The sequence below is a fragment of the Hesperophylax consimilis genome, chromosome 28 (assembly GCF_061612785.1).
Source record: "Hesperophylax consimilis isolate HC1 chromosome 28, BYU_Hcon_1.0, whole genome shotgun sequence".
Taxonomy (NCBI): Eukaryota; Metazoa; Arthropoda; class Insecta; order Trichoptera; family Limnephilidae; genus Hesperophylax; species Hesperophylax consimilis.
Window position 1 is genome coordinate 3002619 of NC_142863.1, and position 14415 is coordinate 3017033.

The 14415-nt window shown below is 33.7% G+C and overlaps 1 protein-coding gene across 1 annotated transcript in view; it reads left to right on the top strand.

Moving 5' to 3' along the window:
- The window catches only part of LOC149410028 (nucleolar protein 4), a 401267-nt gene that overhangs the window by 175569 nt on the left and 211283 nt on the right, over window positions 1-14415 (top strand). The window contains exons 2-3 of the mRNA XM_089648923.1: window positions 579-713; window positions 3545-4624. Of these exons, the coding sequence (XP_089505049.1) occupies window positions 579-713; window positions 3545-4624 (1215 nt within the window). The remainder of the gene's footprint in view (window positions 1-578; window positions 714-3544; window positions 4625-14415) is intronic.

Below are 14415 nucleotides of genomic sequence, written 5' to 3' on the forward strand. Positions count from 1 at the left end.
ATCTACTGATTTCCCTTACTAATTTACTGAGTAAAATGACTGGAATTGTTAATGGTTATAACTTATAACCCTTTTAAAAGTTTCCCTAATTTATGTGTTTGACTAAAGGCCATTATTCTAATCATTGTGTGATTCTCTTATTGAATAATAATATTATTGAGTATATAAAAGAAATAAAAAAATATAATGGAGTTCTACAAATTAAACTTGAAAGCAATAAATAAAAAAAACACAAATAAATACATAAATGTGATATATACATTTTCTGCTTAATAATGTTCGTTTTGTTTTATTGCATTTTAATATATTCGTTACAATATAATCTGTTTATCAACAGGAAACCAGAGTACGAAACAAAAAATATAATATTGTGTTTTTTTTACATACTAATATTATTTATCAGTATGGTACTACTAATGCCACCTCTCGACAATTTACAGAAGTTTTCACAGGAAACAACCCCTACAATTAACTACGGTTTGAGTCCCGGCTAAACCTGTTTCGCCTATATGTCGCTAGATGTCACTGCTGATAATAATATGTTCAATAATTAATTAATATTTTTTATTTTATTTCAGAATGCTGCGTTTCAGGACCCGGTGTACAGAAAGGTTGCAATTGTTGAAGATTTCTTCGACATTATTTACACCGTCCATGTGGATCTCGAAGGCAGAGCTGGCAAACACGCTGGACAGAAGAGGACTTACAGAACGGTAATTTTTTAAGACTTGTTAAATCTCGACATGTAACATTCGGAATCACAGATGGCGATAATGTTTAAAATTCACAACGCCAAATTGCATTTTTGTGAGTTTCAGGAATTTTGATCATAAAGTAAAGAACTTCGTTAGCCACATAAACCATATTCCAAAAGGGGTTCGTAAGTAGATTCTTCACTTTAAGGTAGGCGACCCTATACGCATCATGGATGGCTTGGTGTATTTCAGTATAACGCTCGCCATACACTACCAACGGGAATGTATGGTGAGCGATTTAATGAAATAGGCCAAGCCACGAAAATATAGCGTGGTCTGTGACAGGCTTTAAAGATTTTTTATATGTCTGATAGTACATAACGTAGATTGTGTTAATTTAATTATTTAATGATAATGCTTCAAAATATGAAGGGGAATTATTTGTTTTGCGCCTAATTATAATAAAAACTTAATTCTTACAAGAAAAGCAGACAAATACAGTATTGTATCGGTGATTCAATTCAATATTATATTCGTATGCCGTTCTTGAATGAATTGTGTTTTTATACGGACAAAATGAATTATCCCAAATTCATGGAAAACATCTTTAATAACGCCATTTCACCAAATAATAAACGTAAGAAAATTTGAAGATTGTAGACCAATAAATTGCTTACCAAAATACGAACAATTGCTAGAATCCGTTGTTAAAGAGCAGCTTAGTAAATTTATTAAAACGAAAATTGTTAGCCAGCAATCTGGTTTTAGAAATAAATATTTATGCGAAGCAGCTATAAATGATGTAGAAAATAAGCATGGACCAAAAGCAGTGTACAATAGCAGTGTTTCATGATTTCCAACTTGCTTTTTAAACAAAAGACAGGAAAATATTAATATCTAAATTAAATAATATATAGGAATAGTTGGCAAAGAACTAGAATGGTTTAAGGACTACCTGAAAAATAGAAAACAACAAAATCAAGTTTGGAGACGCTATTTCGGAGAAACAGGAGTCCCACAAGAATCTGTATTGGGGTAATTACTATTCATATTATATATCAACGATATAGTGCAGTGTTTAAATACTGTTTAATCAAACTGTTTGCAGATGATACGCTTTTATATATTGCAGGAAATAAGTGATGCTCAAAATACAGTATGACCTGGATCAAATATCTGTGCGGTTAAAGATTAACAGATTAAGACTAAATTTTATAAAAAGTAAATACATGGTAATAGGTAAGAAAATTCACCGGAATCAGTCAAATTATCATAGACAAGGAAGAAATAGAGGAAGTAGAGGAAATAAATACTTGGGCATTATAATAGACAATCGACTCTGATTTAACTCTAACTTTGAATTATTAGCTAAGAAAATGGCAATAAATGTAATTTTTAAAGAAGAATAAGGAATAAATTATACGTAAATACAAGTAAATTAGTTTATAATAGTACAGTAGCATCTCATTTAAATTACTGCTCTAGTGTCATTTTCTCGTGCAATCAAACACAGATAAAGAAATTGCAAATAATTCAAAATAGAGGCATGCGAGCAGTATTGAATTGTAGTAGGTATTTTAAGATTATCATTATGCAGAAAAAAACTAGGAATGTTAAGTGTGAGACAGCGAATAATTTACAATACCCTAATATTTATATTTAAGCTAAAAAATAAGATGCTCCCGAAATACATGTTTAAGAATGTTGAAGAACCCCACGAGAAACTGTGGAGATTTTAGACTTCACGAAAAATTTGTCGGGAACCCAAAATAATCTCTGTCTTGAAGAATTTAAGATTTTCAATCAACTACCAACAGATGTTAAAGGAGTTAAAAGCCTTTCTGCTTTTGGGTTTGTTCCTAAATACTACAAAGAATATGTTTTAGATGTATTGTAAAATGTCCTTAATGTCATAGAAATAATTTGCTAAAAGATTTATACTAGATGTGAGAATGTAATTTTTTTATAACTAAATAAAATCATTAAATATAAGTATTTATTCGTTATTATTTTTTTTGGTAAACTAATGTTTAAGACAAGATTTTTTATGCATAGCACAAAGGGTAACAATTATTTTATAAGCAATAATTATTAGCCTGAAACACTTTTATCAGGAGATTTTTCAATGTGGATGAGTGTTTCAGGCTAATAATTATTGCTTATAAAATATTTATTCGTGTCCATATTGCGTATGTACGCGGTCAAACAAATAATTCGTTTTAATATTGTAAAATAATGTAATTAACGCCATCTATGAACACGTAGATTACAACGAACGTCACACACAAAGAATGGTCAGACTTTTGGATCACGAAACACGACCAAATCACATTTGTTGTGTTATTTATTCTATGTTTTACTACCATCCTCTCCACAAACACGCCGAACTTTGCCTTAATATTTGTTTCGCATACAGTTTCGCCTCTATTTACAATGAAAAGCTGGGATTAATTTGGACACCTGTTGCACGGCATAATCTCCTGGTACGTAGCAGTGTCAACAATGAAGACGTTTAAATTTAAACCAACGAGTTTGGGGGGGGTTTGCTTGATCGCTCCCACTCTGTGGTGGGTGGGGGGAACGGGAGCGCAGAAAACAGGCGAAAGAGGAATTTATTTACACAAACTTGTTGGAATTTATTTGCTGTGTCGTTTGCGTCTCGCCGTTTGGCATTGGTTTTGTAGACTGAGAATTTGTTTGAGTTGCGGGTGGTATCGATTCAATCTATGTACTTTCTGTTACCCCGTTGTTTTTTGTAGAGGTTTGAGCAATAATGATTTTTTGTAAGATTTTATGTTTCAATTATATATTTCAATTTTTAATGAATTTTATAATTTCGTTTCTTTCAGATAACAGAAACTTACGCATTCCTGCCACGGGAGGCCGTCACCAGATTCCTGATGGGCTGCCTGGACTGCCAGAGGAGGCCACGCTCCCTGTCCCCCTTTGCCCCCCCGGGACTCCCCCCAGACACCCCCGGCCGCAGCCGCAGTCCCACTATCCCCCCAAACGGCTTCCACCAACTCACCCCCCTACCGGTAAAGCCACTAGACCATCACCTCACCAAGAATGGAATCCAAGAGATACCAACCAAAAACTGGGAGAATGAAATTGATGCGTCGCAACCAGCTCTTAAAATATCATTCACTGATGGTTTAGCCGCTTTTGACACAACGGGAGAAAGAAGCTTAAGATACCTGAACCCAAGCCAAGATATGTTCTGCTCAAATAATACCAATGAGATCGATCCAACAAATACACCCCATCCAATGCCCATCTCTCCAAATAAAATTGGATTGTTTGAATCAGGTCTAAGTGCGTTTAGGAGCGTGAGAAAAGATATCAACAAAGAAGATATTTTTGATTTTAATAACTCTGAAGAAATTGATACTGGTGAAGCAAAGACTGAACCTTACATATCAGGGAAATCCAGCCATTCCATCATCGATTCGCAAAGAGTTGAGATCAAACCAGAACAGAAGGATGAACAGCAACATTGCGAAGCCATTAAAGAAAGCTGTGTTAGAACTAGTCAAGATGAAGCTATTATAGTAGTCAGCGAAAAACCAAAGAAGAAGTCAGCAGAAAAAGAAGCCCCGAGAAAACCTTACAATCCTTTAGACGTATGTAATTTGACTTCTAAAGACCCTCCCAAGTCTAGAACACCGCCAAAGAAGAGATTGAATCCAATATTCAACAAAATTGAAGAAAATTGTGTCGAGTCGAAGGGTTTTTCAAAAGCTTGGTCACCTTCTATGCAGTCGATGTTTTCTCCGCATCGCCTGAGCACGGAGGGCTTGGGGAACAATCAGAAGGCGTTCCTGCATGGGGTTGAAATAGACTACAGTGTTCCTATCACGACTACCTACCTGAAGCACATGAGAAGCCTAGGGTACAGCACGGAGGAGTCTATGAAGATCAGCAATAAGGTAAGTCTTTTTATGGCAGTTAGAAAGTAGTAAAAAGTCTAATAATCCCAAAGCTAATTAAAAATAATATAAAACTGAGTTCAATTAGGTGTATGTAAATGATGCAAGTTAATATTTATAATTATGCAGGAATAACCCCTCTACTTCTTCACAATTATTAATTTAGAACTAATAATTTACGATAACTCTTTCCATTTTTACTCGGAAATAAGCGTAGATAATCAAAAGCCATTTGTCAAAAGATGTTCACTATCAGCATTATAAGTATGTCTGATAATGCTTTCGGAAGGCGAAATAGCTGTCTTGCGTAGTAACAATTACCTAGCAGAACTTATACATAACCAGTAACAAAATCAGTCATCTGTGGCTCGACCGCCGGCGGGCTTTTTTTTAAATCCGGCGTTTTTTTTTTTAAATGCGATTTTAAGCCTTATGTATAAAGAATTTGTATAAAGCAAAAGGTCAGAATCGCTTGCGCCAATTACGGACTAACATTTGCTTTTTGTTTCACGAGGCTAGCTACGCTGTTTGTTTAAATATTAAATTATCCATGACAAGCCGGCGTTATCTTTTCATCAGCCTGTTTGGTTTTTATGACAGATGACAGCACGGTTGACTGGTTAAAAAAAAAAAAAATTATAAATATGTATAAAAAATTTTAATTAATAAAACTTGATCTAAACCAGAGGTTCCCAAACTTTTTTGCCCCGTAATCCACTTGCCAAATATATTTTTTTCCGTAGACCCCCTGCCTGCCGAATATTGAATTTTCCTAAAACTATTAACGTCCCATGTGATAATCATTTCTCTTTTTCCTAAGAAGATTCCCTTCCCTTGCCTGTCCAACAACCGGGTGGCGGTATAGTTCCTCTGTCTTTACATTGTGCAGACAGGGGCACCCTTGTGAGGTATTACACTAAATGAAAATGGAGCAGGATAAGCAACGGGAATTTCTTTCTGTAGCTGGCCCTACAGAACTGCCCTTAAAAGTTCTTTGTTAGCGCTTATTCCGATCAGTTCTTCTTGTCATATGATATCTGATTCTTCAACATTCCACTTCCACAGTCAAAATGTCCTCAAACTTAGTTTTGAAGTGTGTGTGAAGTACATTTAAATGTTGAACGTCATTATTACCCTGGACGTTTTTCAAAAACAAGTTGGGAATCTAGGAAAATTCGCGGCTTCCGATGTGCAATGTTTAGCTTCAATATATTAATACTGACGAGAAAAGGAACGTATAGTTTTATTTATATACCTCAATAAACAACTTTACGAAATATAAAAATACAAATATCAAATAAGTATTTTCTCAGTCTATTATTAGTATTACGTAAACTGTGTTATTTGTGTTAGGTGTATTGTGTCATTTACGGAACTCCTAAATGTTGACTTAAGGTAAATGGGGGTCCGCTCGTATGTACCCCCATTTGAATTTCGTGGACCCCCAAATTTTTTTCTCGCTGACATAGACCCCCAGCAAGCCGATATCGACCCCTGGGGGTCTATTTAGACCACTTTGGGAACCTCTGATCTAAACAAAAAGCTTTTAAAAAGTGTTTTAATTATTTATAATACCGAAAAGCAGATCTTTTTGAAAATCATAAAAAAATATTTTAATTTTTTGTTTTCGTTTTTAACCATACAAGGTATAATTTTTGAAAATCTTATCATTCAGTTCGGATGGTTTTTCCGGAAAAGGCTGCACAAATCCACCAGGAGAACAGAAAACGTAGAGTTCAGTCTGTTAATTACATAAAATTTATGACTAAATAGTAATGAAATGAAATTATTGGTTTTTAAAAATAATTCGTTTCCTTAATTTTATCATCCAAGGTGCTGCGCACCGAGCACCGCTTTGGATTTCATAGTCCCAGGAGCGCACAGGGGAAAATGGATATAACGAGTATTATATTGATAAACCAGATACCTCACCTCTATCGTATCTGCTCTCCTGGTGTTTCAAAAGGAACATCTTGAGCAGGCGATGCTTTTTTTTCTACGTCTTCGTAGGCGGCCAGAAGAAGAAGGCTTCTTTTTTTGTTATTCGGCTGTCAAAATATATTTGCCCCATATCTGTGTCGCGTGTCCCGTGGTCCCGGTCCCGTAAAAAGTGATTAGTTGTATAATAGAATATATTTTAGATGGTTACGGTATAAAAAATTCTCTGATATACATTTTTTTTATCGCACTAGTTTGTGTTTAAAATTTCTTACCAAGCCGGAAAAAAATAATCCGTTACATTTCTGTCGTCCTTGTATTTTTTTGTCTTTATTATTCATTCTTCCTTATCAAAAAAATTCTGGTGACTTGCGTAGGTTTTGGTAATTATTTACCCGTCATCGCATTTTGTGTTCCTGGCATTATAAAATAATTGCATTGTATTGTTTTCTGAATGACGAAAAATACAAGATTTTGAGTTTGACCACGCATTTACATACACACATATTGATTGCTCACCGATTAATTCCGCACAGAGAAAACTGCGAACTCAGATTATTCACCAGTTATTTTTTTCACATTAAAGCGAAAAGATACTATCAAGCCTGTTTGGAATTAAAATAAAAATAAAAAGAAGCACCATAATAATTTTTGTATTTTTATAAGTGTTTGGATTTTTCGTTGTGGTGGATCTTGTGCGGAATAATCCGTGCTCAATGATCTCTATCAGAATAGTCGTGGTGATAATAATTCGAACAACAAAATTTGATGAAAAATATGAAAAAAATTATAAAATCTCACTTTTTATGCAATCATCCATCACTGATTTTTTTTATCGTAGGTAGGTAGATATAAAAATAATCTGTTATCATGTCTGCGTTCCTGGCATTTTGTGATAGCTATGAGTTAAATCTTATCAATAAAATCACTATCATTGATTGTGGAAGATGGGAGGGGGGGGGGGTAAGCACCACTTGTTACAACTTATCCCTAATCGCTCTTGCTCTCCTAGTATTTCTGTCACATTATTATGTTGCATACACATTTTCCAAATCATGTTGGATACATATTTTGCCATAAATGACGAATTTCAGAATACTCGCAGGTACCATGTAAAATGTTAGCATCTCGCCATAAAAGTTGTCGTACTGAATCAAAGTGTAAATACCCATACATGACCGCACCTGATAAACAATTTAACAGTGTTTAAAAACCTGCATTAAAACATTTTCATCGGTTAAAATATGAATGACAATAATATGAGTTGACAATAATAATAAAAATAATTGGATAACTTGTATAGCGCCGTTTTTGTGCAAAATCACCTAAAGGGCGCTGTACAAATTTATAATACATATCTACAGTGATCTATGTTATTACTAACTATTTATGGAGATAATGAACAGTACAATACTTACCTGGTAGGTCACTTGAGATTAACACTTAATTAACATTATCTAATTATTTATTAGCGAAATTTAAACACAGGATTTAGGACACATTTGGAAAATTGGATATAACTGGACTATCTCTTAGGAATGGTATATTGAATTTAAGGATACGACAGCTTAAAATGGTAATTTTAGTTTAGACCTGAATTCTGTTACACTTGTTATGGATTCTATTTTAGTTCCGGAGGGAGTTTATTCCAAGCCTTCGGCCCAGATACTCCGAAAGCGCGATCCAAACTTAGTATTTGGCTTGCGCTTAGGTTCTATCAGTCTGCCTACAGCTGATGATGTTGCTGATCTAAGAGTTGACTGCCTCAGACCAGTGTTTTCCGGGACGCATAGTTCAGAGATGTAGGGTGGGGCCATTTCATTGATAGATTTAAACACCATACAGCAGTACTGGATTCTTTCAGGGCACTTGATCCAGTGAAGGTTACGAAGGTGTTCTGAAATGTGCGAATATTTTGAAACCCCGTATGCATATTTTCAAATTACCCACAAGTTCCTTGACGAAATTCTGTTGAAATTAGCATTTTATTTTTATTATCTAGTCATTTATCTAGGCTTTAAAAAAATACGTTTTTGAAAATTTTGAAAACGAAATATAGTGTGTTCTCACAATTATTGTAAATATTATTTTTCAATATGGTTGGATAATCAAGAATTCCCGTATTTTCGATTATGCAAATGTGTACTAAATAATGACATATTATCCAAGAACCAAGAGTACCTAATTTTTTAGATTGAAAATGATAAATTCAATAATATCATTGTTAACATTGATCTTTTTTGCATGGAATAAGCAGTGTTCATAGTTTTCAAATGAGCGCAATAATTTAAGTGAGTAAGTAATCTGTGATTCTTAAGTAACATTTTTGTTATTTGTGTGTTCCATATTGACAGTTATCATTTCTGTGTTCCTGATATATTTAAGTCTTAGCCATCAATCAATCATAATCAGCCGTTATCTTGTGATGTTTTATAACTTTAATTTATCATTTACCCGTCATCGTTTTTGCGCTCCCAGTGTTTGTGTTACATTATTATAATGAATCGCGCGTGGCGGTTTTGTTATTAGATAAAACAGAATGATTATGTTCGGTTTTTCACATCGCGAATATTGCGCACAAATTGCAAACATGGAAATCTCCGAACACAGAAAATTCCGCACGAAATATGTTTTCTAAATTAATATATATTTTTTTTAAATTTGAATTCATCTAGTTCTAGCCACTTCTTCGGATTTCCCCATGTGCGGAATCATCTGTGCGCGATATTCGTGATCGTGATAACAGCCGACCATTCTAGTTAATGTTTGTAATTAGTTCCGTAATTGTACCCACTAATTAGGCGGACCGTAAACATTCTTTTAAACTTTTTTTTAAAAATAATATATTATTTCATTTCTTGCCCTCATGCCAATGGCATTAAAATTATATTTACAAAGTGCACGTTCTGCACGTAAAGATAAAAATATATTTAAATAAAAAACGCGTATATTTGTTTATTTTATTAAATACTCAACCGATTTCGGAAGAACCCATCCATCATGATATTAAAACTAACCATATAATAATACTAATATACACATTTAATATAATAAATAAATAAATAATATATTATTTAACATAATATATTATTATACCCCTTCCCCTTTGTTCACCTCTCACCCCAACACTAATATTAGTGTTAGGGTGAGAGATGAACAAAGGGAAGGGGTATAAAAATATATATATAATAATTTAATCATCGACGAAGATAATATATATATATATTTTTTTGTATTAGGCAATTCACCCTAAAAAGAGTGCCATGAAGATAATATTTTATAAACAAGTCAATGAATGAAGAATATATGAAACAGTTTGACGCTGTGAAAGTATGTGACGGTAACTTATGTGACTTTATTTAATCTTTTTTGTCGCACTCATTACTGACAAAAATAAGTTTTTATCAGTTGTGTGTTCTATATCGACTGTTATCATTTCTGTGTTCCTGATATCTTTAAGTCTTAGCCATGAATCAATAATGAGGTTTAATATTCTTGTGATGTAATTATTACTTTAATTTATCGTACCCGTCATCGTTTTTGCGCTCCCGGTATCATTGTTACATTATTATAATAACATTATCTATCATTTATTGTTAATAAATGATATTTTTAAATTTTTTTATAAAGTTGTTTTACATGAGTTTTTCGATATCTGTCTCACTAGGATATACCTGTGTCGAGACAGACGTATTGGATACATAAATGAGTATTTACTTATTATTTTATACATGCATAACTATAACTAAAATATAAAGTTGTAAACATTTTAAAGCCATAATAGAAAGTGTAGGTTATCCTACAGTATAACAATATTATAAATGTATATGGAAAAGTTAAGATAAAATAAAAAAAAATTAATGAAATAATAAATAGAAGTAAATATAAGCAGTATAACCTCAGATAACATACATAACAATATTTCATTACATTAAATGACAGAGGTCAATCAGAATCTAGTTGGAAGTACATACTTATAAAGGGGCTTTTATAAAATTTTTGATCTTAGATCTGTCTTGGCTGATCATCCAAGACTTGATGTCAATTTTATATTTCAAAAAAATTGTATTCAGTCTAATGGCTAGTGGAAGAGCATTGTTGCAAAATATCTAAAATTTCTCCGGCCAAAACATGTTTTAGCGAAAGGGATTAATTAGTAAGAGATTATGTCCTTTGGTTCTAGTATCACGAGCATAGTAGTGCTCGGTTTTTCACATCACGAATATTGCGCACAGATTACAAACATGGAAAATTTTCATGTATTTTATTTAAATTGTAGGAAAAATCAATTGAAATAGATGAAACATAATTTAATGTTTTCATGTTTCATTTTTAGAACTCCGGATTTAAAAAAAAGAACAATATTAGAATTTTAATTTATAAACACAGTTTATTTATTTCATTTTATTTAAAAACAAGTTCTGTTTTGTAATTATTATCACGCGTAACAGCAGTTTTGCCTTCCGAAGGCATTCCGAAGAAAGCTTGATAATGACTTCTGAAGGCGAAACAGCTGTATTAATAATTACCCAGCAGAACTTGTTTATAAATAAACTGCTTTTTATAAATGAAATTATAATATTAAATAGTAAAAAAGCTTCAAAATGCTACTACGTAAATGCATTTTTTAAATAAAAAATATCTGTTACCTACTGTATGAAAATGATTATTTTTGTTTTACATAGCTAAAAGATATTTGTTTGCAAAGGGCCTGAGAGTAGAAAAACTTACAAACATTATGATGACGATGTAAAGACAATTTTAAACTACATATAAAAGTACAGGCCGCCTCAGAACAGGAACCCTAGTGAGGACTGTGAAAAAAATTGAATTTATACTTATATTATACTTTATACCTCATATACAAACTTTGCAATAAAAAAAACGAATAAAACATTTACAATTTAAAAAAACTTGCGCCTTAGTTTTCTTTCAAATCGGTATATATCGCATATCTTGATATTATCTGTTCAATTATTGAAAGTTAAACAAAGTGTATCCTTTAGAAATCCTTACAGAACCGATAAAAAAAACTTCATAAGTTCAAGTAGGAACAGCTACGCAATCTTTTTTATACAAAACTTTGGGGTTGATGCCAAAATACCCAATCAAATTGAACATTTATTTCAAAATCTAAAATTGTAGTAAATAAGTACGGATGAAAGCTATTTTATGTATTTTTGTCTTGTATTGAAAGGAAATTATTTTTACACAAGAACACGATTTTAAAAAGGAGTTACAGACAGACTTAACACAGTTAATTGAAAAATATATCAGAAGGATATACATAAGTTAGAGAGTTCCAAAAAAAGATTGTGTCATTGGTTAATGAGACTCCTGAGAATATATCATTTGATATACAGAAGTTAGAGAGTTACAAAGAAAGATTGTGCCATTGATTAATGAAGCTCCTGAGAATATATCTTTTGATATACAGAAGTTAGAGAGTTCCAAAGAATGATTGTGTCATTGGTTAATAAAACTGCTGAGAATATATCTTTTGAGCTTTAATGGCCTATATTCAATAATTTAAAACACAAATGAACGAAATGGCTCATATTCGTATTAGTTATTTGCTGGATTGCAGGTTGCATTGATTGCAGTTTGATTGAGTATTTTGGCCTCAAATACAAAAATTAAGTTTTGTATGAAAAAGACGTAGCAGCCGTTGCGCCTATTTTTTCTTACCATTTGACCCACCCAAAAGCGTGCAATGCATCAGATAGGGTGGTGGGTGTGGGAGGTGAAGGTTGGGGTACATCTATTACATCCCTCCGAAGCCGGAACCCGGCAGAGACCCTGGGGTTGGGCCGGGTCCAATTTCAAGCCCTTACTTATCTCCAGGGGTCCCGCTGTGGGACCGGGAGGGTCGACAAGAAATATTTCGGAAAGCTTTTGGGTACTACGTGATTTCTTCAAATGTGCTTGCTTCACGTTAGGATTTGCTGCTAGCGTATATTAAATTCTCTACGTTTATTTAAAAAATCATTTATGTAGTACCACGGAACGGAAAACAGCAAAATAATAATATTATTTATTTTTCACTTTTACTTCATACACTGAGAAAAATGTGTACGCATTTTTATCACTATACTATTAAAAATGTGACTGCATGATAATCTCCTGATTAAAATATTAGTCATTCAGTATATATCTGAATACGTGTTCAACGCAGGTGGCCTTGTCCGAATAAATATACGGACGAGATGCGAAATTATAATTATTTTTATGAACACGTGTTCTGACTTCCTCCTAACATATTCGTGCTGTACTGTTATTTTGTTATGAAATTTGTAAATTCATTCGTTTTAGGCAACCAGTCCCGTTTTTAATAGGAAAAGGAATAAGTTTTATCCAGAATCATTTGATTAATTCGTGGTTTCATCAGGAGTCCCACTATCTTCATATGGTTGGGAGTAGTTTAGACTATTATGATGTACTGAGCAGCGTCACAAAAAACTGTTTATTTTAAAGAAAATTAATAAATAAATGTATTATTCGATATCTCTCCCTGTGAGATGGTTCACCAATCAATCACTCAATCTTAAATGTTTTCTCCGTCTACCTGGGCGGGGAGGCGATTTGCGGTGCCGGTAAGAAATAGATATTTATATGTAGGCCCCCTTTCCCCGTAAGGGCCCAATCCATCACTGGGCCGAGGGGCAGGGCCGGCTGGGGCCTTTAGGACCCATTGTGTGGGCCCTAAACCAACCAACCGACCTACACATGATATTACGGAGGTCAATGAGACAAGGGCCCAATTGGGATGTTAAACATACTTCAAATTGTTTTTTCCAAATCTTTATCATTTATTTTTCTCGTATTATATCGGAGTAAGGCTTGGCTTCTTGCCTCATTCACATTAATACATCGTCTCATATATATATATACTCTTCTATTATTCTGACTCTTGACATGGCCCGACTGGAGTATCTGATACACTTGATCGTGTCATGTCTTCCTCGGGTGTCCCCGACTTCTGCTATTATTCACATTTGCATCATATATCCTCCTTACACTCCTTTCTTCGCTCATTCGTTCTACATGCCCAAACCATCTAAGCGTCCCTTTCTTAATCTTACTCATTACGCTTACATCAGCCGTGCACTCTTTGTGGATCTCCACATTCCTCACACGATCATACATGGTTTTACCACACATACGCCTCAGGGATCTCATTTCAACAGCATTCAATCTACTTTCATCCTTTCTTTGTCAGTTCCATGCCTCACTTCCATACATCAGGGTAGGTACCAGCAGTCCCCCATTAATGGAGTTACCTGCATTTACCCTTCTTTCAATATCTCTGTCAGCCTTCTCATCTCTCTAGAACATACTTCCTAAATACACAAACTCATCCACCTGCTCCAAATATTCCTCATTCACAACTATATTGCACACTGTTTTCGTACTCCTATTTCAAACACCATTACTTTAGACTTACTTACATTCATCATTAACTCATTCTTCATGCATACTATCTGTCTCTACAAGAGAAGCTTGGCAGAGCTGTTGATCATGGACTTAATTTAAAAATCTCTTAAAAATAGGAACAGTCGGAGAGATATAAAATATTAATAAAATGGCCGACAAATTCAGAATGAGAATAAAATTGCAATACCTTCTACCATTCAAAACGGCCTTTTTAGGAATGACATGTGGGCGACTAAAATAAGATCATCATCAAATGATGAATCCTTGTACACTTTGATTTTATTGAGATCGCATTTTGAGTTTCAAAATATTGATATGTCAAGTATTTAAGCTGATATAAAGAGGATAGTAATTTTGGGTACTACCTACTCCCCCACTTGGCTGCGGGAGAGTTAAAGTGGGTGTTTGTATTGGTATTT